Source organism: Bos indicus x Bos taurus, chromosome 2, assembly GCF_003369695.1.
Source record: "Bos indicus x Bos taurus breed Angus x Brahman F1 hybrid chromosome 2, Bos_hybrid_MaternalHap_v2.0, whole genome shotgun sequence".
In the NCBI taxonomy this organism is placed as follows: Eukaryota; Metazoa; Chordata; class Mammalia; order Artiodactyla; family Bovidae; genus Bos; species Bos indicus x Bos taurus.
In genome coordinates this window covers 61,442,555-61,467,004 of record NC_040077.1, presented here as the reverse complement: position 1 = coordinate 61,467,004, position 24,450 = coordinate 61,442,555, and the positions used below count along the sequence as shown (strand labels likewise).

Below are 24,450 nucleotides of genomic sequence, written 5' to 3'. Positions count from 1 at the left end.
TGGTACAGGGACCCTGCAGAAAGATCTCTCCCATGGACTGGGGCCTGAGCCTTACAAATTTGTGTGTGTTAAATCCCTTCAGTCATGTTCAACTCTGTGCGACCCTATGGACTGTAGCCCACTAGGCTCCTCTGTCCATGGGGTTCTCCAGGCAAGAATACTGGAGTGGGTTGCCATGCCCTTCTCCAGGGTTCAAACTTAAGCTCCTTCTGTTTTATGAAGCATCAACTCTGCATTTGGTAGAAAAGTGGTGACGGGAAATGATGGCCTACAGCTGTGGATTATCCAAAACAGATGCATGAGTCTGAGCACACCAGGGACACGGAGGGGTGCCCACTCAGCTCTTCCGACCCAACCCTTCTGATCATGATTGTCCTGGCTTGGGTGAAAAGAGGTTTTCAAGAAATAAACTGCACCTGGATAAAACAGAACTTGCCATACAGGCCTTGGAGCCTGGGTTTGCCTCAGTTGGGTAGAGATTTAGCTCAAGAAGTCCGTATGCCCAGCCTTCCAGGTGTCCCTCCTTCAGCTGTCCCTCACCTTCTACTCTGACCCCTCAGAGCATCCAGGTAATGCTCTCATCCTCTCCTCTGGGGAGCAGTGCTGTATCTCCTGCCACACTCTCTGCTAGAGTCACTGGTGCGCCTGTCTCATTTCTGAGTCTAAAACACTCCAATGAGAAAATGATGTCTGTCCTTCCAGAACCCCCTTCCACCTGCCTCACACCTGCAGGTTCTCCATAAACACTCACCCACTCTCATGTTAGCCAAAGTTGGACCTCCCCTTCAGGAGAAGTGGCGAGAGAGCAAGATGTTAGAAAGAGAACCCTGGAACTGATGTCTCATGTCACCTTGTGGTTTTATAAGCACTGCTTTCTCAGACTGCCCCTTTTATTATGACCTCTTCAGTTTTATTTTCCAAAAAACACAGCCCAGCACTCCTTAGCTGATTCCAAGTATAAACGGAGAGCAGTTCTGACCTGCTTGCTCATGCAGTATAACTGCAATATACTTCTCACACTCTGAGCACAAAGCCTGACATGTCGCTGCTTAGGGTCTGGTGATGTGAACTGCTGATTTGAAGTGAGTTGAGAGGACTGAACAGTAGAGGGAGACATGGCTGACGACAGCCAAGTGCTGGGAGAAAAAAAGGTACAAAGAGGTAACGCACTGAAGCTTATGATCTTGGACAGAGCTATGCTAGAAATGTCTGCAGCGAGCTTTGGCTGAAGGTCTGGGAAGCTAATGGTTGCCCCTAGTCCTTCCTTGACACAGGGCACGAGACATTCCATTGTGCAACATACTCCTGTGGAGTGCTGAGGGTTCTGGGAAACTCCCTGCACTGGCTTCCACACCAAGATTTCTCACTCGAGAAATGCACTGGAATGTAAGTGCATGCACGAGTGGGTGCTAAGTCCCTTCAGTCATGTCCAACTCTTTGCAACCCAATGGACTGTAACCCACCAGGTTCTTCTGTCCATGGGATTCTCCAGACAAGAATGCTGGAGTGGGTTGCCATGCCTTTCTCCAAGTAAGTGCAGGAGACTGACATAATTATGGAGATAATTGCAGATCTGCTCTAATTTTTTTTTAGTATGTGTCTTACCAATTTTGTACTTCATGTGCTAATTATTTGCAATCCCACAATATTTTAAAACATTTGTCCTGAGAAACCATTGAATTAGGCTTCTGCCCGGTGCACGGCTGACTTTCCCATTTATGCTGTCTCCTTGCAGGTAATATGCTTCAAATTTCATGAGAGAAAATGGTACAGAGAACTCACTTTACTCAGACCACATAACTTCAGGGATGGGCAGGTCTATCATTAACCCAGCCTGCTCTTCATCATCTAACAATGCCTCCAAAAAGATCTAAACTAGAAGGCAGGGCTTCAAACACCAGCTCTGTTAGTTGTGTGCTCTTGGTGAACTAGAGGAGGCTGAATGATTGGTGAGAATGTCAGAACTGCATGGGGCCCAGAGACACTGCTCCCAGCCTTCCCCTCTGAGTCTCCATCTTTCATGTCCAGAACGGCCGCAGAGGACTCACTAATCCAAAGGCACATGGTAACAGTCCCGTGAGTTTACACAGGTGAAGAACAGCAGAGCATTCTGCAAACATCAGTTACTGATAGTTCAACAGGAAATCTAATGTTACCTTTTCTTGGAACTCGATGAACAGCTCAGGAATGTACTAATATCAAACCCAATGACGAACACTTGGTCTTCATTTATGGCTGAAAGAGAAGAAGTTTAATTCACTCCACCTGAAGCCCACCCAGCTATGCATGACTGCCATCAACAGTTCTCCTCACTCATATACCACAGCCAAACTCCAAGCAATGGTTCCAAGCCCCTCTGGAAAATTCCAAGGCCATGATTTAAGGAGGTCACATGTGATTTTTTTTCCTACTAAGAACAGCAGTTCTCAAACTTCCATGTGCATCGGCATCACCTGTGGAGCCTGTTCAATGCAGATTGCTGGGCCCAACTCCCAGGTTTCTGCTCAGAGCTTTCTGATCTGAGGTGGGCTCTGGAATGTGAATATCTAACAAGTTTCCAGTGATGCTGATGCTGCTTTTCTAGAGACCAAATGCAGAGCACAACTGACTCAGAAGACCTCAAACATTAGGAGAGGGTGGAATCTTTTTTGCAAGAAGCACCCCACTCCAGTACTCTTGCCTGGAAAATCCCATGGACAGAGGAGCCTGGTGGGCTGCAGTCCATGGGGTCGAAAAGAGTCGGACACAACTGAGCACCTTCACTTTCACTTTTCACTTTCATGCACTGGAGAAGGAAATGGCAACCCACTCCAGTGTTCTTGCCTGGAGAATCCCAGGGACAGGGGAGCCTGGTGGGCTGCCGTCTATGGGGTCGCACAGAGTCGGACACGACTGAAGTGACTTAGCAGCAGCAGCAGCATAAACATAAGATTGCCTATTTCAACCATTTAGAAAGGGATGGGATTTAAGAACAGGAAATCATTACTCCAAAGTGAGTTAGGGCGAGAGTTATGTGGCATTCATAGATATGGTTCATGAAGTCTGTGAAGCCAGCTCAGCACTGGTTACAAGTGGTAAAAAGGGCACGACCAACATCTCCCATATTCTGACCTTACAGGGAAACTGAACTGGATATCAGGCACCCAGGGGCCTGCCCCTGGCCCCTTCTGGCAGTGTCTAGTGGTCCTCAGCCCCTGATGCCTTAATGGACACTGCTTTCCCTTGACCAGACTGGACCAGGACAATCTTCTTCTGAATAATCATTTAAAAAATTTTTATCAAATGTAATGTTAACCTTTTTTATATGCTGTACAGCATGCAGGATCCTAGTTCCCTGACCAGGGATCGAACCTGCAGCCCCAGCATTGGAAGCATGGAGTCTTAACCACTGGACCACCAAGGGAAGTCCCAGGAGAAGTCTTCTGATGCATGGCCCACCCATCAGATTCACTCTCAAGAATTTGAAATAAGAGACATTTTGGAGATGGTCCATGAGTTGTGGGGTCCTGTAACTGAAGATGCTGATCAAGCAATGGGGAAATGAACAAAAGTGAAAGTGTCTGGGGTGGGCAGAGAGCAGTCCTGCAAAGGGGGGCACAGATGAGAGACCCTGGAGGGAGGAGCAGTTGAAACAGACAGATGGGCACAGGGCTGTTGCCATGCTTACACCTGACATCTCTGGCCCGATGGTCTTTATCTCCATGAGACCCTGGCATCCTTCACGTGCTGTACAGAACTTCTCTTCTTTCTTGGGTCAGTGGGAACTAAGTGACCAACAGTAAGAAGGCAAGGACTCTACACGCATCTAGGGCAGGCTCTCAGACCATACCTTCTTCTTCTTCTCCTGTCGGAACCCCAGACTCTCAAGATTGCTACCCTACAAGCCAACGTGCCAAACGTCACTGCAAACCTCTCCGATGATGGCCCACTCACCTTTGAGCAGGCTGAAGAGCAGATGGGCTACGTTGTTCCTGGTGGAGAGGCAGTTCTGGAGTTTCAGGCTGAAGACGAAAACTTTCACTTTTGGTTCAGTGGTCTGAAAATGATATAGGCCAGCAAGGGAACCGAAGTTGCTGAGAGTTGTTAGTTAACAGGGACAGGTGTTCAAGATGTGAAGCCACAACACTCAGTGTGGTTTTGGAAATGACCTCTAGCCGTGTCAGTTAATAAAGGGAGCTGACTCCAGACTCGAGGGAGGAAAAAACTACACTTTTCTATAACAGAGGCCATTCTCTATACAGACCCCCACCAAAGACATAGGTTCATCTATCCTATCACCTCAGGCCACAAGGAACCTCCTAGAACTAGTCTCTGTATTAGGACCAGGAACAAGGTCATCTGCCCATGTCAGCGGCCTGAGCTACTACAAGAAGCTCCATCAGGAGCTGCCGTCATGATGTTTATAATGTCGAGGCTTTGCTTCAGAGCAATCTGGCTTGGGGAGGGGCGAGGCAGGGTATAAAGGAAACAAGATCAACCCCGAGTCGACAGCCTCTGAACCTGGAGATGGCTTCATTATGTTTTTCTTTCTACCATTGGATATGTCTGACATTTTCCATAAAGAAATTGAAAAGAAACTATCTCCATTAAAATTGGAGCAGGTGTCATTTTTCTCCCATTTCTAGCCATTTCAGTATCAAAAGGAACATCTTTGGGCTGACAAGTTGTTTGACCTCATTTTAAGTTACTTTTTCTTGGGTTTGGTCATTTTTCCCACACTATCTTCCCCTCCTCTGAATAGTTAACAGCCACTGAGAAATACCAACAGCAACTACTCAAACAGGAGGCTGGCAGGTTCTTTATTTTCTCAGAGCCACCAGTAACAATGAGGTGACTTAAGCTCTGAGAAACAGATTAACTTGCTCAGAACCAGTTAGTGGGGCTGTGGCTCACATAGCTGTGTTCCTCCCCTGTGCCGGGTCAATGTGGTAAAGTCAAATTACTAAGGGAATAGAGGGTTTTCTCCTTCCTGAAAGACCCATGCACAGTAGGGTGGCCTGTGATGTCACAGGGCTGGAGAGCTGGAGGAGCCGTCTGCTGAGTGAGGAATTCCCTGGTGAGCAGGGTTTCTTCTGAGAAGGGAATGCAGGACCTCCACACACAGCTCTTGCAGCACTCAGAACCTGTGGACATGCGATGGGTCCCCGGGCCCTAAGACACCTGTGTGCTGGCAGGGAGCAGCAGCTAAGGCTCAGAGAGGGGCATACAGGTTCTTTGTGGGGAGTGGACAGTGAGGGTTGGCTTGTTAAGGCAAATATTTCCATGACCACATCTATGAAATGTCTTTTTCAATCTCAGAATGAACACTGGAATTCTGATTCTCAATAGCTTTCTACATGAGAGAGCAGAGGATCCAGGTAAATACTTACCTTAAAAAGCCAACTCTCTCTATCCTTTCCAGGGAAGACTATCTAACCTCCAGAGGTTCTCTATGGAAATTTCCTCAGACAAGACTGCATGTATGAAAGAAAGTGAAAGTGAAGTCGCTCAGTCATGTCTGACTTTTCGCGACCCCATGGACTGTAGCCTACCACACTCCTCCGTCCATGGGATTTTCCAGGCAAGAGTACTGGAGTGGGGTGCCATTGCCTTCTCCAGAGGATCTTCCCAACCCGGGGATTGAACCTGGGTCTCCTGCATTGTAGGTAGATGCTTTACCATCTGAGCCGCCAGGGAAGTCTGCCTGTATATGGATTCTTTTTTTGGTGGGGGGGCTGTGCTGCAAGGCTTGTGGGAACTTTGTTCCTTAACTAGGGATTGAACTCAGGCCTTTGGCAGAGATGAAAGCATGGAGTCCTAACCACTGGACCACCAGTTTATGCATCAGCTGAAGCATTAAATGACTAGTATGCTCTCAGGAACCTTTGCCATTCATCATCAATATGGAAAATAGCTTAAGTTACCTGCAGTTCACTCAACGTCTGTGGTAAATCTGCCTCACTGTGGCATTCATAAGATAAATCAAGAGAGATGAAGTCAACTGCATCCTGGAAATAAGCAAACAGAATCTTTAGAACATAAGCAATTTCAAGATGAAGAACTAGCTCAGAACTATTTTTTTTGTTTCTCTCGTTACTAAATGGAATACTCCAAAGCAGGATTTTCCAAGGAAAAAGCAGGATGAGGAAAAGCTGGGGACGAGGTGAGAATGTGTATGGGGTTTGCCTCTGTGTTGTGAGGAATGCATCATGTATGCACTCAGCAAAGTGCTTGGCACACAGGAAGGGCTCAATAAATGTGTACGATGGAATGAGTGAGTGAGTGAATAAAAGAAGTACTGCGGGCCAGAAAGGGTGGGTTTCCACCGAGTGAGTGAACTCTAAGAAAAGGGGTCAAAGGCCAGAGCTGCCCTGGGTGGCACCCTTCTCATGGCCCTTCCACTCTGCAGGACAGAGGCAGTGGAGATTCAGCCACTCACGGTCCACTTAGTAATCTCTGCAGACCCTACCGGAGCTTGGAGTTTTAATTGTAGGCTATCGTCACTGGCTACTTTCCAACCACAGCTTAAAGTCCACTCCCGTTGGCCCTAGCCTGGCCCATACTATAATCCAGGAACAGAGCTCTCATGGTCTGTGGACACTCCTATTTGTGCTCCAGTTAAGGACATACATCTCCACCCTGTCTCTGTCTGCACATACTTTAAGAACTACAGATCCAGAGTCTCCACCCTTTTCAGCGAGCCATTTCTCTCCTGGCCACGACCAGATTGTCGCCTGTGCTCCCTCCTTGTCCTCCCCTGGGACAGAGACCGTGGGTGATGGCATCTGGGAACAACCCAGTGCACTTGACCTTAGATAACTGACTCTCCACTGCTCCCTATGGTTTTCCCAATCAAGTTGTTGCCATGTTTGCTCAACAGTCCACAGGCTTGCTCCCCACTGGCAAGCTCCATTGGAACATTCTTGGCCCTCTCAGCCCTTGCTTTGTCTACCAGCTCCAGGCAGCATGTGATCATCGACTTCAAACTCTTGAAAGTCACTGTGCTGGGTTTAAAGATGAGTAGGAGCCACAGAAACTTACAACTTGATAGAGAGAGTTAGTAAATGTACTGACCACATGAAGAACAGGCAGAAAGTTCTAAGTGATATAAGAAAAGTCCACACCTCAAATCTTGGTGGGGATTAGACTCACCTGGGAATGTGGGAAGGCTATGAAAGCCCAGGGCGTCCCTCCACACTAAGTTTTGTACTTTAGTAGCTCTCCAGGTCGGAGAAGGCAATGGCACCCCACTCCAGTACTCTTGCCTGGAAAATCCCATGGACGGAGGAGCTTGGTAGGCTGCAGTCCATGGGGTCGCGAAGAGTTGGACACGACTGAGTGACTTCCCTTTCACTTCTCACTTTCATGCTTTGGAGAAGGAAATGGCAATCCACTCCACTGTTCTTTCCTGGAGAATCCCAGGGACGGGGGAGCCTGGTGGGCTGCTGTCTATGGGTCGCACAGAATTGAACACAACTGAAGCGACTTAGCAGCAGTAGCAGCAGCAGCAGCTCTCCAGGTGATTCTGATACCAAAATTTGAGAACTGCTGATCTAACAAATGGCTAAAATATTCCAAGCAGGGAGAGACCACATCAGGTTTAGTGGGGAAGTATTATTAACAGAAGCCTCTTTATGGTGGGCACATTGACACTGATGTTAATAATGGGTAGAATTTTATTGGAAGAGATTTGAGGAAGGGAAGGAGGATAAGACTTCGGGTAGCGAATGCCGCAGGGCTGGTGGAGTGACAGCATGCACACCGGGGAAAAGGCGAGGGCAGAGAGCCGGCAAGAGGGCCCTGGTGAGCCGCATTCTGGAAGGCTCTGAGGACCTTCACCGTTTTAGGGGAACATAGCTTCTCAGCAGGGAATTCAGCAAAAGATGTATTGCAGGGGGGAAATGGGGGCAGAGAGACCAGTTCAAAGACTACTTCTTGACAAGCATTTTCTGATCAGCACTTTGGTCTCCTGAGCTCATAACTGATAGCAGTTATCGGCCCTTATAAAAGAATTTAGATATTCTGGTTTTCTGGTCATACTATCAGTCTTGGGCCTGGTCATTTCAGGACCTTATCATGTCTGGTTTTTAAACCCCTGAGCTTGTAAATCTGAAGTTGGACCTTGGCACATGGGGCCTCCATCGCAGCACAGACACGGTGCAGCAACTACAGGAATCAGTTGTTTTCTCAGAGGGTTTTCCACGCTGCCCAGCAGTCAACGTTACAAGGGCCAAGGCTGTTAAATTCTCAAATGTTTTAACGTTTATTATTAAAATTATAGTTAAAAGTTGTTTTTAGAGGAGGTAGAAAGCAGGATGGGCACTCTAGGGACCACATTATTAATGTTATTTAAAAAAAAAAAAAAAAAACCTCTTACCCTAGTGTCTGTTTTGCTAAAAAAACAAACAAATGAAAAATACAAAACTGACCTCTCTTTTGATAAGCTCTTTTTAAGAAGGAGCAAGACCAGAGGCATTTGACGTCTTTGTGTAGGCAAAAGCTGACACTTGACCAAGTGAGAGCTGGGGCTACAACAAATAAGATTTTGTTTTAAAGTAATTATAAATCTAGAGAATGCATAACACTCAGAAGAGGCATTTGTAAGAATGTCAAGCAAACCATTATATGTAGGATGGATAAACAACAAGGTCCTTCTGTATAGCAGAGGGAACTATATTTAATATCCTGTGATAAACCATAATGGAAAAGAATGTGACAAAGAATGTATATGTATATAAAATATATATAACTGAATCATTTTGCTGTACAGTAGAAATTAACACAGCATTGTAGGTTAAATACACGTCAATAAGATAAATTTAAAAAGAAAGGATGTCAAGTCGACAAAAATTTCTATTGTTTTTTTAAAACTAAACTTGCAACTTTTCTCAGAAGTTACAGATTCTATTTCTTTGGGCTGTCATTACCTTGACAAGTGTAGACATAGATGGTTCTAGCAGGAGCTTGGAGAGCGTCTCAGCTCGCAGGACCACAGAGAGTTTTCCACCTGAAACCAACCAGAGGAGGGGATGTAGGTGAGAGAGGAAGGAGGCTGTGACCCCAGAAGCCACTGGTGAACTCGTTTTCTGTTGGCCTTTCTAGTCCACATTCACCAACTTTAAAAAAGATTTCTGCAGAAATCACTCACATGATTTTACTCAAGCTGAAAGACTTTAGAAAACAAGGTAGCTTTTTAAGAAATGTCCCTTTAGAGACTGTTTCATATAAATCAGAACAGTGACGTGCAGGACACTTGTAAAGTCTTTTGCAAGAATCAAAACAGTTCCTTTCCCTAACCCCACACAATGTAAAAGGCAGATGGAGAGAGCTGCGTCTCAGTTCCTAATAAACCTTGGCCTCTGCGTGCTTTACAAGCGCTCCAGGTGATTCCGACACCTGCTAAAGCTTGGGAACTGTTGATCTAAACAACAGTTTAGACTTCCAAGTGGAGAGACTTTGGAGAGGTAGGGTGCTCTCAGGGGACTGCTGTTACCTGTCCTTATTCACTGTGCCAAGTCCATCCAACCCTTACTGTGCATTGAGGAGAATATGAAGGAAACATAGTCGCTTTGACATTTGATCACCTAACAGTGGTGTTGAAGCTTACGTACATCAGAATCACCTGTCCTTCTTGTCAGCCGACTGGGGTGGACCCAGGAATGAGAGCCTTTTAACAAGCTTCCTGGGTGCTTCAGATACAGTGGTGCTCAGACCAGTTTGAAACACGCTGCTGTGGGCATCTCAGGTGGCTTAGTGGCAAAGAATCCACCTGCCAATGCAGGAGATGCAGGAGATGCGGGTTTCATCCCTGGGTGGGGAAGATCCCCTTGAAGAGGAAATGGCAACCCACTCCAGTATTGTTTCCTGGAAAATCCAATGGACAGAGGAGCCTGGCAGGCTGCAGTCCAAGGTGTTGCAAAGAGTCGGACATGACTGAGAATGCACCCATTCATGTGGTGGACTTGGGATGCCTCAGTTGTCAGAAGCACCATCTAACTCCTTGATGCACAAAAGTCTTTATCTCCTGCTGAGACTGTGTGCTCCCTGAGAAGCAAGCTTCGACATTTCTCGAGTCTCTCCAAATAGCAAGCTTAGGATGGGTGCATAGGCAAGTGCTCAGACCTGTGCTTTGGAAACAGTCAACAAAATGGCCTAAAGCCAGCGTTTGAGACTTAAATGACAAGCTTATATGCCTGACCTCTCTCCTACATTCAAATTCTGTACAGGAGAAAGATCTCCCCAGTCATTGAAACCACTATTAATAACCAACCGCTGCCAAATACCAAAGTGCTTATTTTGATAGGCATAATGGAACTTTGAAATCCTCTGAGCTAGGAATATCACTCAGAGACATTTGGTCCTCCTTCTGATAAGATAATGCTATTTTCCAGTTATTCAGTGATTGTGCCCCATGGAGCCATTTCACCTTCCACAGATTTTCCATACTTCAGTCTATCATCACATCAGCACACGTAGAACATATGTTCTCAGCCTGTGCTGAACATTTTTAAATGTCCAATTTAGTATTATCTCTGGATCAATGACATGACACAGGAGGACAGTTAATCCCTAAGTGCAGCTGACTCACACATCACTCCTATTTGACTTAACAAGCTGTTTCTAGACTCAGAGTGAACAAGCGTACCTGAGGTTCCAGAAAGTCTCATATCATACAAAATAAATTTTCTGATATTATTCCTAACTGGTTCCTAGTGCAAGCACAAACTATACTTCTTAAAATAACATAAAATGCAGGTTACTCAAAACTGGAACCTCATTCTAAGCTGGCAGTTCATGTTTCTTCGGGACTGAAGTGGGGGTAATTGCACTGGTTTAAGATAATTTATCTTGTAATTTTTGCTGGATATGGTTAAAGGTCAGTGTGCTTGTCTACAGAACTCAAAATCAGTATTTGATGGGGGTTGAGTATTAACTGTTTCAAGCCCATGTAGGAAATTACTGCATGGCAATGTGTGAGTTTATGTCCCTCACAGGTATTACTAGATTTTGTTTAAGGATAAGCTCAGTTCTGTTTCCATCACAGAAGTATGTCATTCCTCTAAAACCCATTGCTATTGTTCATACAAAACAGCCCCTTTTTGTTTGCTCCTCTCCCTTTTGCCCCAAATGTTTAAATAGAAGTAATCAATCAGGCCAGTATTGAACTGCCAGGATCAATGCTTCAGGAGGAGGGTGGGAGTCCCCAGCGTTGCCTAGATTGTGTTCCGGTGTCGGCAGGTGGGAGGCGCGGTGTGCAACTCTGCTCTTCCTGTGAGAGGTGTGTTCATGCTCCTGCTGGTCTGCCAAGAATCTTTTCATATCCTTCCAACGGTAGGACGTTGAAAACACGAGCAGGAAGTTTATAACAACACACAGTCATTAGAAAAGAACTCAAAATTGCGGTAAAAATACATAACATAAAATTCACCATTAAATTTTTTAAAGTGGCTTTGTTCTGCAACTGTCACCACCATCCACCTCCCCAGATTTCCATCATTTCTAACAGAAACTCCGGGTCCATGAGTTTTTCCCCATTCCCTCCTCCACCCAGTCTCTGGTAATCATTATTCTACTTTCTGTCTCTGTGAGTTTGATCATTCTAGGTCCTTCATATAGGTGGAGTCATACAATATTTGTCCTTTCGTGTCTGGCTTATTTCACTTAGTGTAGTGTAGGGTAGTGTACCTACACACTTAGGGTAGTGTACCCAAGGTTCATCCATGCTGTAGCATGTGTCAGAATTTCATTTCTTTTGAAGGCTGAATGACATTCAATTGTATGTATCTAGCATGTTTTATTTATCCATTCATCCTTGTATGGGCATATGGATTGTTTTCATCTTTTGATTGTTTTGAATAACGCCATGAAAATGGGTGTGCAAATATCTGTTCAAGCTCCTGCTTTCAGTTCTTTTGGGTGTATTCCCGCAAGTGCTAGATCGTATGGCAATTGCAGGCTCCATTTCTTGAGGAACTGTCATACAGCTTTCCATAGTGGCTACACCATTACATCCCGGCCACCAAAGCACAGGGCTGTAACTTCTCTCACAGCTCAGAGGAGCCTACAGAGATACGACAACTAAATATAATGTGGTACCTTGGAAGAGATTCCAGAGTAGAAAAAGGACATACAAGAGAAATTAAGGAAATCTGAACAAAACATGGACTTTAGTTAGTAATAGCGTATCAACCTTGGTTCTTTAATTGCAACAAATGTCCCATAATAATGTAAGATGTTTATGTTAGGGGAAACTGGTTTCAGGGACAGGGACATATGGAAACTCTGTACTATCTGCTCAAATTTTCTATAAATCTAAAACTGTTCTAAAAAGTAGTATTATTGTAGGATGTATGCAATCTTGAAGCAAGTCACTACCTCAGTTATTTCAATAAGTTACTAGGATACTTCAAATTTTGGATTCAAGTGAATTTAGGTAAAGCAAAGTACTTTTTAAAATAGCCAAATAAATTCAAATCACCAACTCAATCTGTTTTCAAAGTAGTTGTTTGGTTTAACATTTTCTCATGTACCTCTAACTCAATAAACATGTAAATAAAGAAGTAAAATAATAAAATGTAAAAATGCTTTAAAGGTTTGCCTGTATTGATAGAGTATCTTCCTATGGATATATTACCAACATGCTGAACAAATTATTTCCTTGGCCCTGGATAGGCAAAACAAGTAAAAATCAAAACAAACAAAAAAGTAACATTAATTTTTTAAAAGTCTTGATTAGAAAGGAAAAAACTCTGAACCACCTATAGCTTTTAATTTTTCAGGTTCTCTCTGACTTTTAAATGATTACCTCTTAATCATTAAGAAATATCAACAGTGACACAATGACAGAAAATGACTAAGCAGTGTTCTTGCAAAATGTACAATTACCTAATATCTGAGATTCAGAGTAGAGGGGAAAGGGATTGGGGGCTTCCCTGGCGGCTCAGTGGTAAAGAATTAGCCTGCCAATGCAGAAGGTACAGTTTTGATCCCTGATCCAGAAAGATCGTGCATGCCTCAGAGCAACTAAGCCTGTGTGCCACAACTATTGAGCCTGTGCTCTAGAGCCCAGTGTCCGCAGCTACTGAGCCAATAAGCCAGTTTCTGAAGTCTGAGCGTCCTAGAGCTCACGCTTGCAACAAGACAAGCCACCACAATGAGAAGCCTGCATGCTGCAGCTCGAGAGTAGCCCCCACTCACTGCAACCAGAGAAAAAGGCCACGCAGTAATGAAGACCCAGCACAGCCAAAAATAAATAAGTAAACAAAATTATGTTAAAAAATGATACAAATGAACTTAGGAAAATGAATTAATAAAACTTGGCTTAGTCTCACAGTGGAAAGCAGTGAAAAGAAGATGATATAGCTCTGTTCAACAATATGAATAAGCCTTGGAAACAATTTTGTTTGAACAAAAAAGTCCTAGAGGACTACAAAATGTATAATACTCTTTCATCATGCTAAATTCCAAACCAAGCAAAATTGGACACTAAATTGTTTAAATACATACGCATTTGGGATAGAAACTTTTTTTTAAAAAAGTAATGCAATCTGAATGAGATACCATCAGAATGGCTAAAACAGAAAAGGACGAAAATGCCAAATGTTAGTAAGGATTATGAGGCTACTGAAATTCTCACACATAGCTAGTGGGAGTATAAAATAGAACAACTGCTTTGAGAAATTGGCGGTTTCTTAGAAAGTCAAATACATCTCTCCCCTGTAATCCAGCATTTCCTCTCCTAGGTATTATCCAAGAGAAATGAAAACATACGTCCGTGCAAAACCTTGTACAAGAATGTTCGTAGCAACTTATTTATATGAGATAAAAACTGGAAACTGCCCAAGTGCCCCTCAGTTGTGATACATCCACAATAGAACACCACTTAGAAGAAACAAGCAGCAAATTACGAACAGCAACAAAATAAATGAATCTCACGCACATACTGATGGAAAAAGACAGACACAAAATAGTACATACTGTATGATTCCTGATAGGAGCCAGATCAACATTTTTTCTGGGGTAAGGATTAGGAAGGGATACAATGATCAGAAATGGGGGTTTTGGAGGTGTTGATGAATATTTTATATCATGATGAGAGGATGGTTTTAATTTTATATCTTGATACGGGTATGGGTTCAATTTTACAGATCAGACTGTAAAATTAAGATCCATGCATTTCACTGTAGGTAACTCATTCCCTGATAAAAAAAATTCCTTGGAAAAAAATCAGAACTTCATTTCAGATTGTTTATTTTCTAGTCATCAGTAAATGGGAATTTAATTTTTAAACATATTTCTTAAACATGGTGATTTTGGGGCTAAAATGTATTTAGTAAAATGCCACTTTTCCTGTAATTAATTATTTTATTGAAATGCTTAAACTTGTACATCCACTGTGACACCAGTGTGGGAGGGGGAAAGCCATGGTCTAATGCAAGATGGATGGAATATTTAGCACAGTGGTAACCTGGGAGGGAGTGGGTAGAGTGGGAGATGAGATAGGGAAAAACATACAAGTAGACAAAAGTTGTGATATGGTTTGTTTTGTCTTATAAACCCTCAGCTTTCTAACTAATTTTTACATTAAAATTGAGGTATAATTCATATACTATAAAATACATCCTTTTAAACTATAACATTTTGTTATATTTAGTACATTTACAAAGCTGTGCAACTCTCTGCACTAATTCTGGAACACTTTAGTCACCCAGAAAGATATTACATCCCCATTAGCAGTCAGTTCTCATTCTGTCTTCTAGCCCCAGACATCACTACTCTACTTTAGTGTCTCTACTATAGGTTTTTCTACTCTGGACATTTAATAGCAATGAAATTATATAATATGTGGTCTTTGGGGGCTGGCTGCTTTCACTTAGCATAATGTCTTCAAGAATTATCATATTGTAGCATGAATCAATCACTCCTTTCAAGTGCTGAGTACTATTCCATTTTACTAATACGCCACTTTTTCTTTATCCATCAACTGATGGCCATTAGGGTTGTTTCCACTTTTGGTTATTACGAATAATACTGCTATGAATATTTGTGATGCAAATATTTTTGCCTTGACATTTGCTTTTATTTTTCTTGGCTCTCTACTTAGCAGATATTATATTGTGGGTATAATTTCATTTTTTGCTGTTTACTTGCTTTAAAAAAAATTGAAGCATAATTAACCTACAACATTGTTAGTCCATGAGTATAAATAGTAATTCAATATTTCTATATATTACAAAACCATCACAGTATTGTTATAGCTTAATTGCTGGACTGCGTGGTCACTTCATGGATGTTAACTATTATGTGGCTGAATCACATTGACTGCATTTTATCAGCTCCTTCTTAGGCCTGCAGTCCTACCCACTTCCCATCCTGCGTGACTGAGCTCTAGTGTACTCACAAGAAATGCACCCAAGCCAGATAAGTTTCCTATCAACTTTTACCCTTGTCTTCATCTGATGCAAGAACTGGAAGAATGCTATTCAACTAACACAGATAGTTAATGGTCCACAGGGAAAAATGGTCATGAGACCCCAAGGGGGAGGAAAAACCCCCGGCTCCCATTGGTGCAAATGTGCTACTCCCTTAGTAGTCAGATTGTATTTTTAGCTTTGGCCCCTTTAAATTCCCCATACCCTTTTTGGCAGTGGGGAAGTGAAAGTCGCTCAGTCGAGTCTGACATTTTGTCGTGTCCATGGGCTATACAGTTCATGGAATTCTCCAGGCCAGAATACCGAAGTGGGTAGCCTTTCCCTTCTCCAGGGGATCTTCCCAACACAGGGATGGAACCCAGGTCTCCCGCATTGCAGGCGGATTCTTTACCAGCTGAGCCACAAGGGAAGCCCACAAATACTGGAGTGGGCAACCTATCTCTTCTCCAGGGGATCTTCCCGGCCCAGGAATTGAACCAGGGTCTCCTGCATTGCAGATGGATTCTTACCAACTGAGCTATCAGGGAAGCCCAGCAGTGGGGAATGCAGCTGCAAATGCTTCCAGATCGCCAATCCAACCCATATGTAAGTTACCCACAATAAACCCCATAATTATACTTTATGGAGTTGCCTGCTTCACTTTTTGGTCTCAAAATTTCTTTTCAGTTCATGGGATATTATTCAATATCCCTGCTTTTTAAAAATTATATTTTGCTTTTAATCAACATATGTAACTTTTTTGGGTATATTAAAAATGTATTTTACAAAGAACAATAAAGTTATGGAATTGGATTAAAAAGCGGAAGATGAGTGAGAGAGAGAAAGGAAGAAGGAAAACTGTCTTTTGGAATAGTAAAGAGACTGAGAAGAGAATTTACTTAGTGTCCTGTATTATATCAGGGACAGACAATCTAGTGATGTTGATAAAACATGAAATGAAGGCTGGGAGGAATGAGCAGAAGAAGAAAAGAAGGCAAACATGAGTTTAAGAAAGAAATAGTCTTTAGTAACCTGATGAAGATCAAAAATGAAATATGTAAAACATTTTAACAAACATGTATATATAGCTTTATAATTTAAAATAATTCTATGGAATTAGTCCTCAAAATAAGACAGATTTTCTTCAGCTTCAGATGATCCATGTCTAGCTTTGCCTTCTTTCAAAGTTCATTTTACTCAAAGCTTCTTCAGTAGAATTACAGTCAATAAATATTTATTTATTTTCTCATTCGTTCCATGATAGGCTTTTAAAGAAACTGGTTTCAAATCCGGCATCTCTTGTTCTCCCTTGACCTAGAGTTTATGAAACTGATAGCTGGGCTTTTGTGGCTCCCTCGGCAGGATTGTTCTCTCACCCAGCAGCGTGTAACCCTCCAGATCCTGTGGCTCTCTCCCTCCTTCCACTTGGCTAAAAAGGTGGTCCAAGGACAGCCTTTTTGACAATCATATCTAAAATAGCCCCAATCACATTCCCACTCTTTTCCCCCTTGCCCTGATTTTATTTTAAACACAGAAAAAAATGTTTAACCTCTCTATAATTGAACACATGCAAATAAAGAATATAAGGAGATAATAGTTTTCAGCCATCAAATTACCAATGATGGAAGAAAATTTTCACGTACTGAGATATGGGGAAGTCATTCTGGCTTATGCATGATTTAACATAAACTTTTTGCTAACTAGAACATCCTGTTTTGTAGTCTGTTAAACATACATTTTCCATGTGCTTTAACCATCAAAGAAGAAGATGCATTGTCCAGAAGTAAAGAATGTCTGTTGTGAAGATAGAGATGAATGCCTCTTTTCCTGGGACGTCAGTGACAGTACACCTCTGATAATAAGGCTTCCTTCCCGGGTGGCAAGCCACACATACTCTCTGTGCACAGGCTAATCTGTCTTTTTTCAAAACTTTGCAGGAATGTACCCCCGTCATGGTTGATGTTCTTTTTTCTGACGAAATATAAAACTGTGCTTAAAACCATGCTTTTCTTGAGGAGTCCCTCGGAGATTTCCGAGAGGCTCCCTCCAAAGATATAGTTTGGCTTGAATAAAACTCTTTTCTATTTTTATTATAGATCTGTTATTAACTATTTCTGTCTACACCAATGATAGAACAATTACATCACTGAAAACAGGCTGAGTGGGGTCAGAAGAACAATTTTGTAATTGTTGGTATAAAGTTACAACTTTTCTGGAAAATAATTTAGCAACATCCTTTGAAGTCTTAAAGAAAGTGCATCTTCTGACCTGGTAATTTCAGTTTCAAGAATCTCAGAGGGCTTCCCTGGTGACTCAGTGCTAAAGAAACTGCCTGGTGAAACAGGGGACACAGATCTGATCTCTGGTCCAGGAAGATCCCACATGCCCTGGGGTAACTAAGCCCATGCACTGCAACCACTGAGCCCTCAAGCTTAGAGCCTGGGAGCAGCAACAAGAGAAGGTACCGCAGTGTGAAGCCTGCACTTCTCATTGTGCAACCAGAGAAAGCCCATGTGCAGCAATGAGACTCAGCACAGCCGTAAGTTACACAAATACTTTTTTTTTTTTAAAAAGAGTCTGTCAGAATTTATCTGAAGGCAAGTATTTATACATATGTTCACTGCAACGTAATTTTTAACTGAAAATTAAACTAGTATGTAAAAATGAAATATCTTAAACGAGCCATTAATATAATGCGAACATGTAAGAACATTGAAAATCATACTTTCAATGAGTTTTTATTAAAATGAGAATATATTAATTATATGTTAAGTTTCAAAAGTAGAACATGGTGTGGGAGGGAAGTTTAAGAGGGATGGGGAATATGTATATTTATGGGATTCATGTTATCGTACGGCAAAAAAAACAGCACAAAATTTTAAAGTCCAATTAAAAATAAATTTAAAAAGTAGGATATACAAGTATACAGATATATAGTATGTATACAAGTATGTTACATGTATACATACATGTTATTGTACGGCAAAAAACCAGCACAAAATTGTAAAGTCCAATTAAAAATAAATTTAAAAAGTAGAATATACAAGTATACAGATATATAGTAAGTATACAAATATACAGTATATAATAAAAACTAGAAAGCATATCTAATCCAATTAACCTAATTAATCTAATTGGTTCTCAAAATTGGTATACCTCAGATTCATCTAGGGAATATATTAAAATCAATGTCCTGAGTCTGTCCAGACCTACTGAATGGGAAGCTTAAATGAGCTATGAAGCAGGAATATGGACAATTGTAATCATGTTCTTCTCACTATCCATCAGCGTATCGTTATTTTATCTTGTATTTGTCTCCCCTGCTGGAATATAAGCTTCAACTAGAGCATGTAATTCTCTTCACATAAGAAAAACGGGGAGGCTCAAGGTTTCCCTGATGGTCCAGGGGTTAGGACTCTGAGCTTCCATTACACGGGGCATGGTTTTGACCCCTCGTTGGGAACTAAGGTCTCCCAAGCCACGCAGCATGGTCAAAAAGTATAAAAAATTAAAATGTAAAAAAGAAAGCAGGGAGGCTGAAAGAAAATGGGCAATCTTGAAATCCTAGGGAGAGTCAGGGAGGCAAGACTGAAGAAGGAAAGACAGAAAGATAATTGATAATAGTGTAGACTCAAGACTGGGTAAGGAGGGTTTAAAGACATTTTTCAAAGGGGATGTTGGGCATGGTACAACGCAAGCCACCCCTACCTACCTCCACCAAGAAATCTTCAGGATATTAATTTCTCACTTGTAAATAGCTATGAGGGGACTGTTGAAAGTAAGTGGAAAGAAATGCTGAGTCCTGCTTTAAGAAGGGTGGATGAAGGTGGATGATGAAGGCTGCTGGTGGGTCAGCCATCAGGGTTGTGTGAACTCACCTTGAGAAGCATATTTTTCATGGTAAATCTCATAGGCTTTTCTGTGGGCATCAGTGAGCATCTGCAGACGTGAAGATCTTGATTCCTGGTGGGGAAGCTTCGTGATCACTCTCTCCAAGTCACTAAAAGTGAACCAGATCTCAACTAGGTCCCCAAAGGAGTGGAAGGCAAAGGAGGCATAGGCCGCAAAGAGATCGGCAAAGGCCTCAGTTCTCTGGAGAGTGCTGGCAGGGAGGGTCTGGTGGTGTAGAACCACCAAGGGCTGAAGCTGAGCAGTCTTGAGGGCTTCAAGCAGTTGCCTATAGCACAGCACTGTTTCCTTGTCTGGGTTCTCCGAGATTCCTTCTGGGAGAAGTTGTGCCCATGGCAGAAATACTTTGTAATGGGTGATCATACTGGCGCGGACACTTCTAAAGTACTCTGGCAGGAATGCAGGCAGTGGCTGGTGACAATCGTAAATTTCTTCATCTTCTGCTACAAAGGGAGAAGCCTGGTTTCCCAGGGGATCTCTCAGGTTGCGTAGCAAGCTGTTGGTTAGAGGACCAGCAGCTGAGATGAAATTTTTATCAGAGTCCCAGTCTAAACCCCAGCAAGAAAAACTTAAAAGGACAGTAAGGACTAAATGCCAGGCCAGCTCCATCTTCAAGGAACTGTCAGGAGGTTTGTGGAATACTTACTTTATAACTTCAGTTGAGGTTGTAAAATACCAAGCAACTATTAACACTTAATAGGTAACTGGATTATCTACAATAATGAAATCAGTACATGATTCATCAGTTTAGTTCAGTTCAGTCCAGTCACTCAGTCGTGTCCGACTCTTTGCGACCCCATGGACGGCAGCACGCCAGGCCTCCTTGTCCATCACCAACTCCCAGAGTTTACTCAGACTCATGTCCATTGAGTTGGTGATGCCATCGAACCATCTCATCCTCTGTCGTCCCCTTCTCCTCCTGCCCTCAATCTTTCCCAGCATCAGAGTCTTTTCAAATGAATCAGCTCTTTGTATCATGTGGCCAAAGTACTGGAGTTTCAGGTTCAACATCAGTCCTTCCAATGAACATTCAGGACTGATTTCCTTTAGGATGGACTGGTTGGATCTCCTTGCAGTCCAAGGGACTCTCAAGAGTCTCCTCCAACACCACAGTTCAAAAGCATCAATTCTTTGGCCTCAGCCTTCTTTATCAACCAACTCTCACACCTATGCATGACTACTGGAAAAACCATAGCCTTGACTAGACGGACCTTTGTTGACAGAGTAATGTCTCTGCTTTTTAATATGCTGTCTAGATTGGTCATAACTTTTCTTCCAAGGAGTGTGTCTTTTTATTTCATGGCTGCAGTCACCATCTGCAGTGATTTTGGAGCCCCCCAAAATAAAGTCTGCCACTGTTTCCAGTTTCTTCATCACATCCAATGAAGTGATTGGACTGGATGCCATGATCTTTGTTTTCTGAATGTTGAGCTTTAAGCCAATTTTTTCACTCTCCTCTTTCACTTTCATCAAGACACTCTTTAGTTTTTCTTCGCTTTCTGCCATAAAGGTGGTTTCATCTGCATATCTGAGGTTATTGATATTTCTCCTGGCAATCTTGATTCCAGCTTGTGCGTCCTCCAGCCCAGCGTTTCTCATGATGTACTCTGCAGGTAAGTTAAATAAGCATGGTGACAATATATAGTCTTGATGTACTCCTTTTCCTATTTGGAACCAGCACCATTTGTTGAAGAGGCTGTCTTTGCCCCATTGTATATTCTTGCCTCCTTTGTCAATATAAGGAATCTGGTGGCCCCGCTGGAGTGGTGAGTGGCCAAGAGGGGATACCCCACATCCAAGATCAGGAGTGGTGCCTGCGCTTCACTGGACTGGCCATGTGGAGATACCCCTACGTCCAAGGTCAGAGAAACCCCAGTAAGAGGGTAGGCACTGGAGTGGCTGTGAGGAGATACCCCACGTCCAAGGGCAAAGGAGAAGCCCCAGCAAGAAGGTAGGAGGAGTGAATTCACTTTTAGAATCAAACCCCATATCTGCCAGAGATGCTCAAACAAACCTTGTGTGCACCAGAACCCAGGGGCCCCACAGAGACTGACACAGAACTGTGTTTGAGCATCTCCTGTGGAGGTACCGGTTGGCAGTTGTCTGCCGCAGGGACAGGGGCTCTGGGTGTGGGTATGGCATAAGTCCTCTTGGAAGAGGTCGCCATTAACCCCCCCAGAACTTGCACAGGACTGAGAAATAGATTCTTGGAGGGCACAACAGAACCTTGTGCACCAGGACCCAGGAGAAAGGAGCAGTGACCCCACAGGAGACTTGCCTGGGAGTGTCCGGGAGTCTCTGGCAAATGCGTGGGTTGGTGGTGGCCTGCTGCAGGGTTGGGGGCACGGACTGTAGCAGTACGTGCATGGGATCTTTTGAGGAAGGTCACCATTATCTTCATTACCTCCACCATAGTTTGGCCCGAGGTAGATTGCAGGGAGGGAGCACAGCTCCACCCATCAACTGAAAATTGGATTAAAGATTTACTGAGCATGGCTCCACCCATCAGAACAAGACCCAGTATCTCCCTCAGTCAGTCTATCCCATCAGGAAGCTTTCATAAGCCTCTTGTCCTTCTCCATCAGAGGGCAGACAGACTGAAAACCGCAATCACAGAAAACTAACCAATCTGATCACATGGACCACAGCCTTGTCTAACTCTATGAAACTATGAGCCATGCCGTGTAGGGCCACCCAAGATGGACGGGTCATGGTGGAGAGTTCTGACAAAATGTGGTCTACTGGAGAAGGGAATGGCAAACCAATTCAGTATTACTGCCTTGAGAACCCCATGAACAGTATGATTCATCAATGTAATATCAAAAAATTTTAAAGCCATAAGAGATGGCACAATAACCTCAAACTTTTCATACAATTTAAGCCAAGGAACCTGGAAAGTGAAAGAAAAAGTCCTTCACATTTTTTCTTACTTCAGTTCAGTCACTGAGTCATGTCTGACTCTTTGCAACCCCATGGGCTGTAGCACGCCAGGCCTCCCTGTCCATCACCAACTCCCCGAGTTTACTAATATGTTTTTCTTACTTACAAATTATCTTAAAATTTATTTACATAGCAGAACAAAAGTGAGTTCCTCACCAAACTTTTTTCCTCCTTTAAAAATACATAAGTATATACATGATGAATATATTTTATAAAAGATTCAAACAGTATAGAAATATGTATAAAATTTACTCATTCCCCTCTTTGTTTCCCTTCCTAGGATAATCATTTTCAATACTGTGCTTCCTTCCAATTTTCTTTCTCTGCATATATTAATGGTATTCAGGAGTCAGAGTGCCAGGAGTTTAAATTTCATCTGGTGGAAGTTACTTAATTTCTGTCTCTGCTTTCTCAGCTGCAGAATGGGGATATACAGGGTTGTGAGAATTAAATCAGGTCATTCATTAGCATATTTAGAACCATGCAACTCAATGATAGCTATTATTACATATACAAATGCAAATATGTGTATAACATTTCAAATATATAAAAGATACATGGAACTATGTCTAATGCAGTGTTCCTTAGCTTTTTTTCCCTGCACTTCAATTTAACCTCTTGCATATTGAATATTGGTTGATTCTTAATTTTAATATGTTGCAAATTAATATTTTTAGCTATACATCTTTGTCCACATTTAAGATAAGAGTTTTAGAAATTAAGTTGCTAACTCAATGGTGTGTCCATTTGGAATTTTGATTGCAATCCAAAGCAGGTTTCTTCAAACTTAAATCCTGCTTACAATTAGAAGTGTGTCTAAATCTCTCTGGTTTGCTCACACCTGTTATAAATTCACATTTGGACACATTTTAGGTTTGGAGGGGTGGTTTTTAATGTTAAATGGCTACCTGTTTTTCTTCTAAGATTTAGGTTCATATCCTTGGTACAATTTATTATGACATAGGAACTCAATAGTTTGGATATCATGTATTAAAATGTGATAGAAAAAAAATAGTCCCCCAGTTTTAAAATTTGGCTTATTTGAAGTGTATCTTTCAAAATACACTACTCTGTACCATATTTTTGAAAGCTTGTGTCAAATGTATTAATATTCTTGCTTCTAATCTTTAGACCTTTATTCCATCTTTATGTTGCATGTTACCAGAGTTTATAAACTTCTAATGGGTTGTTGCATAGGCCACTCCTTCCCCACTATTTGAAATGCCATTTATCAGAAGCAAAGTATTTGGGACTTCCCTGATGGTGCAGTAGATAAGAATCTGCCTGCCAGTGCAGGGAACACGGGTTCAATCCTTGGTCCAGGAAGATTCCACATGCCATGGAGCAACTAAGCCATGTGCCTGTGCTTTGGAGCCCACAAGCTTCCACTAAGCCTGTGTGCTGCAGCCACTGAGGCCTGCGTGCCCTAGAGGCTGCATGTAGCAACTCCTGAGCCTGCAAGCTGCAGCCACTGAGGCCTATGTGCCCTAGAGGCTGCACGTAACAACTCCTGAGCCTGCAAGCTGCAATCACTGAAGCCCGTGTGCCCTAGAGGCTGCACGTAACAACTCCTGAGCCTGCAAGCTGCAACTGTGGAAAATTCTTCAAGAGATGGGAATACCAGACCACCTTACCTGCCTCTTGAGAAATCTGTATGCAGGTCAGGAAGCAACAGTTGAAACTGGACATGGAACAGACTGGTTCCAAATAGCAAAAGGAGTACGTCAAGGCTGTATATTGTCACCCTGCTTATTTAACTTCTATGCAGAGTACACCATGAGAAACTCTGGACTGGAAGAAGCACAAGCTGGAATCAAGACTGCCGGGAGAAATATCAATAACCTCAGATATGCAGATGACACCACCCTTATGGCAGAAAGTGAAGAAGAACTCAAAAGCCTCCTGATGAAAGTGAAAGTGGAGAGTGAAAAAGTTGGCTTAAAGCTTAACATTCAGAAAACGAAGATCATGGCATCCTGTCCCATCACTTCATGGGAAATAGATGGGGAAACAGTGGAAACAGTGTCAGACTTTATTTTTCTGGGCTCCAAAATCACTGCAAATGGTGACTGCAGCCAGGAAATTAAAAGACGCTTACTCCTTGGAAGAAATGTTATGACCATCCCAGATAGCATATTGAGAAGCAGAGACATTACTTTGCCAACAAAGGTCCGTCTAGTCAAGGCTATGGTTTTTCCAACAGTCATGTATG

At 42.6% G+C, this 24,450-nt stretch overlaps 1 protein-coding gene across 1 annotated transcript in view; it reads right to left on the bottom strand.

Annotated features, from left to right (window-relative positions):
- LCT (lactase) overlaps positions 1-19,907 on the bottom strand; it is a 52,774-nt gene extending 32,867 nt beyond the window's left edge. Inside the window, exons 1-5 of the mRNA XM_027561788.1 lie at positions 19,268-19,907; positions 8,907-8,986; positions 5,904-5,987; positions 3,934-4,036; positions 2,157-2,235 (exon numbers count right to left, since the gene is read on the bottom strand). Of these exons, the coding sequence (XP_027417589.1) occupies positions 2,157-2,235; positions 3,934-4,036; positions 5,904-5,987; positions 8,907-8,986; positions 19,268-19,907 (986 nt within the window). The remainder of the gene's footprint in view (positions 1-2,156; positions 2,236-3,933; positions 4,037-5,903; positions 5,988-8,906; positions 8,987-19,267) is intronic.
- Between the last annotated feature and the right edge of the window lie 4,543 nt (positions 19,908-24,450).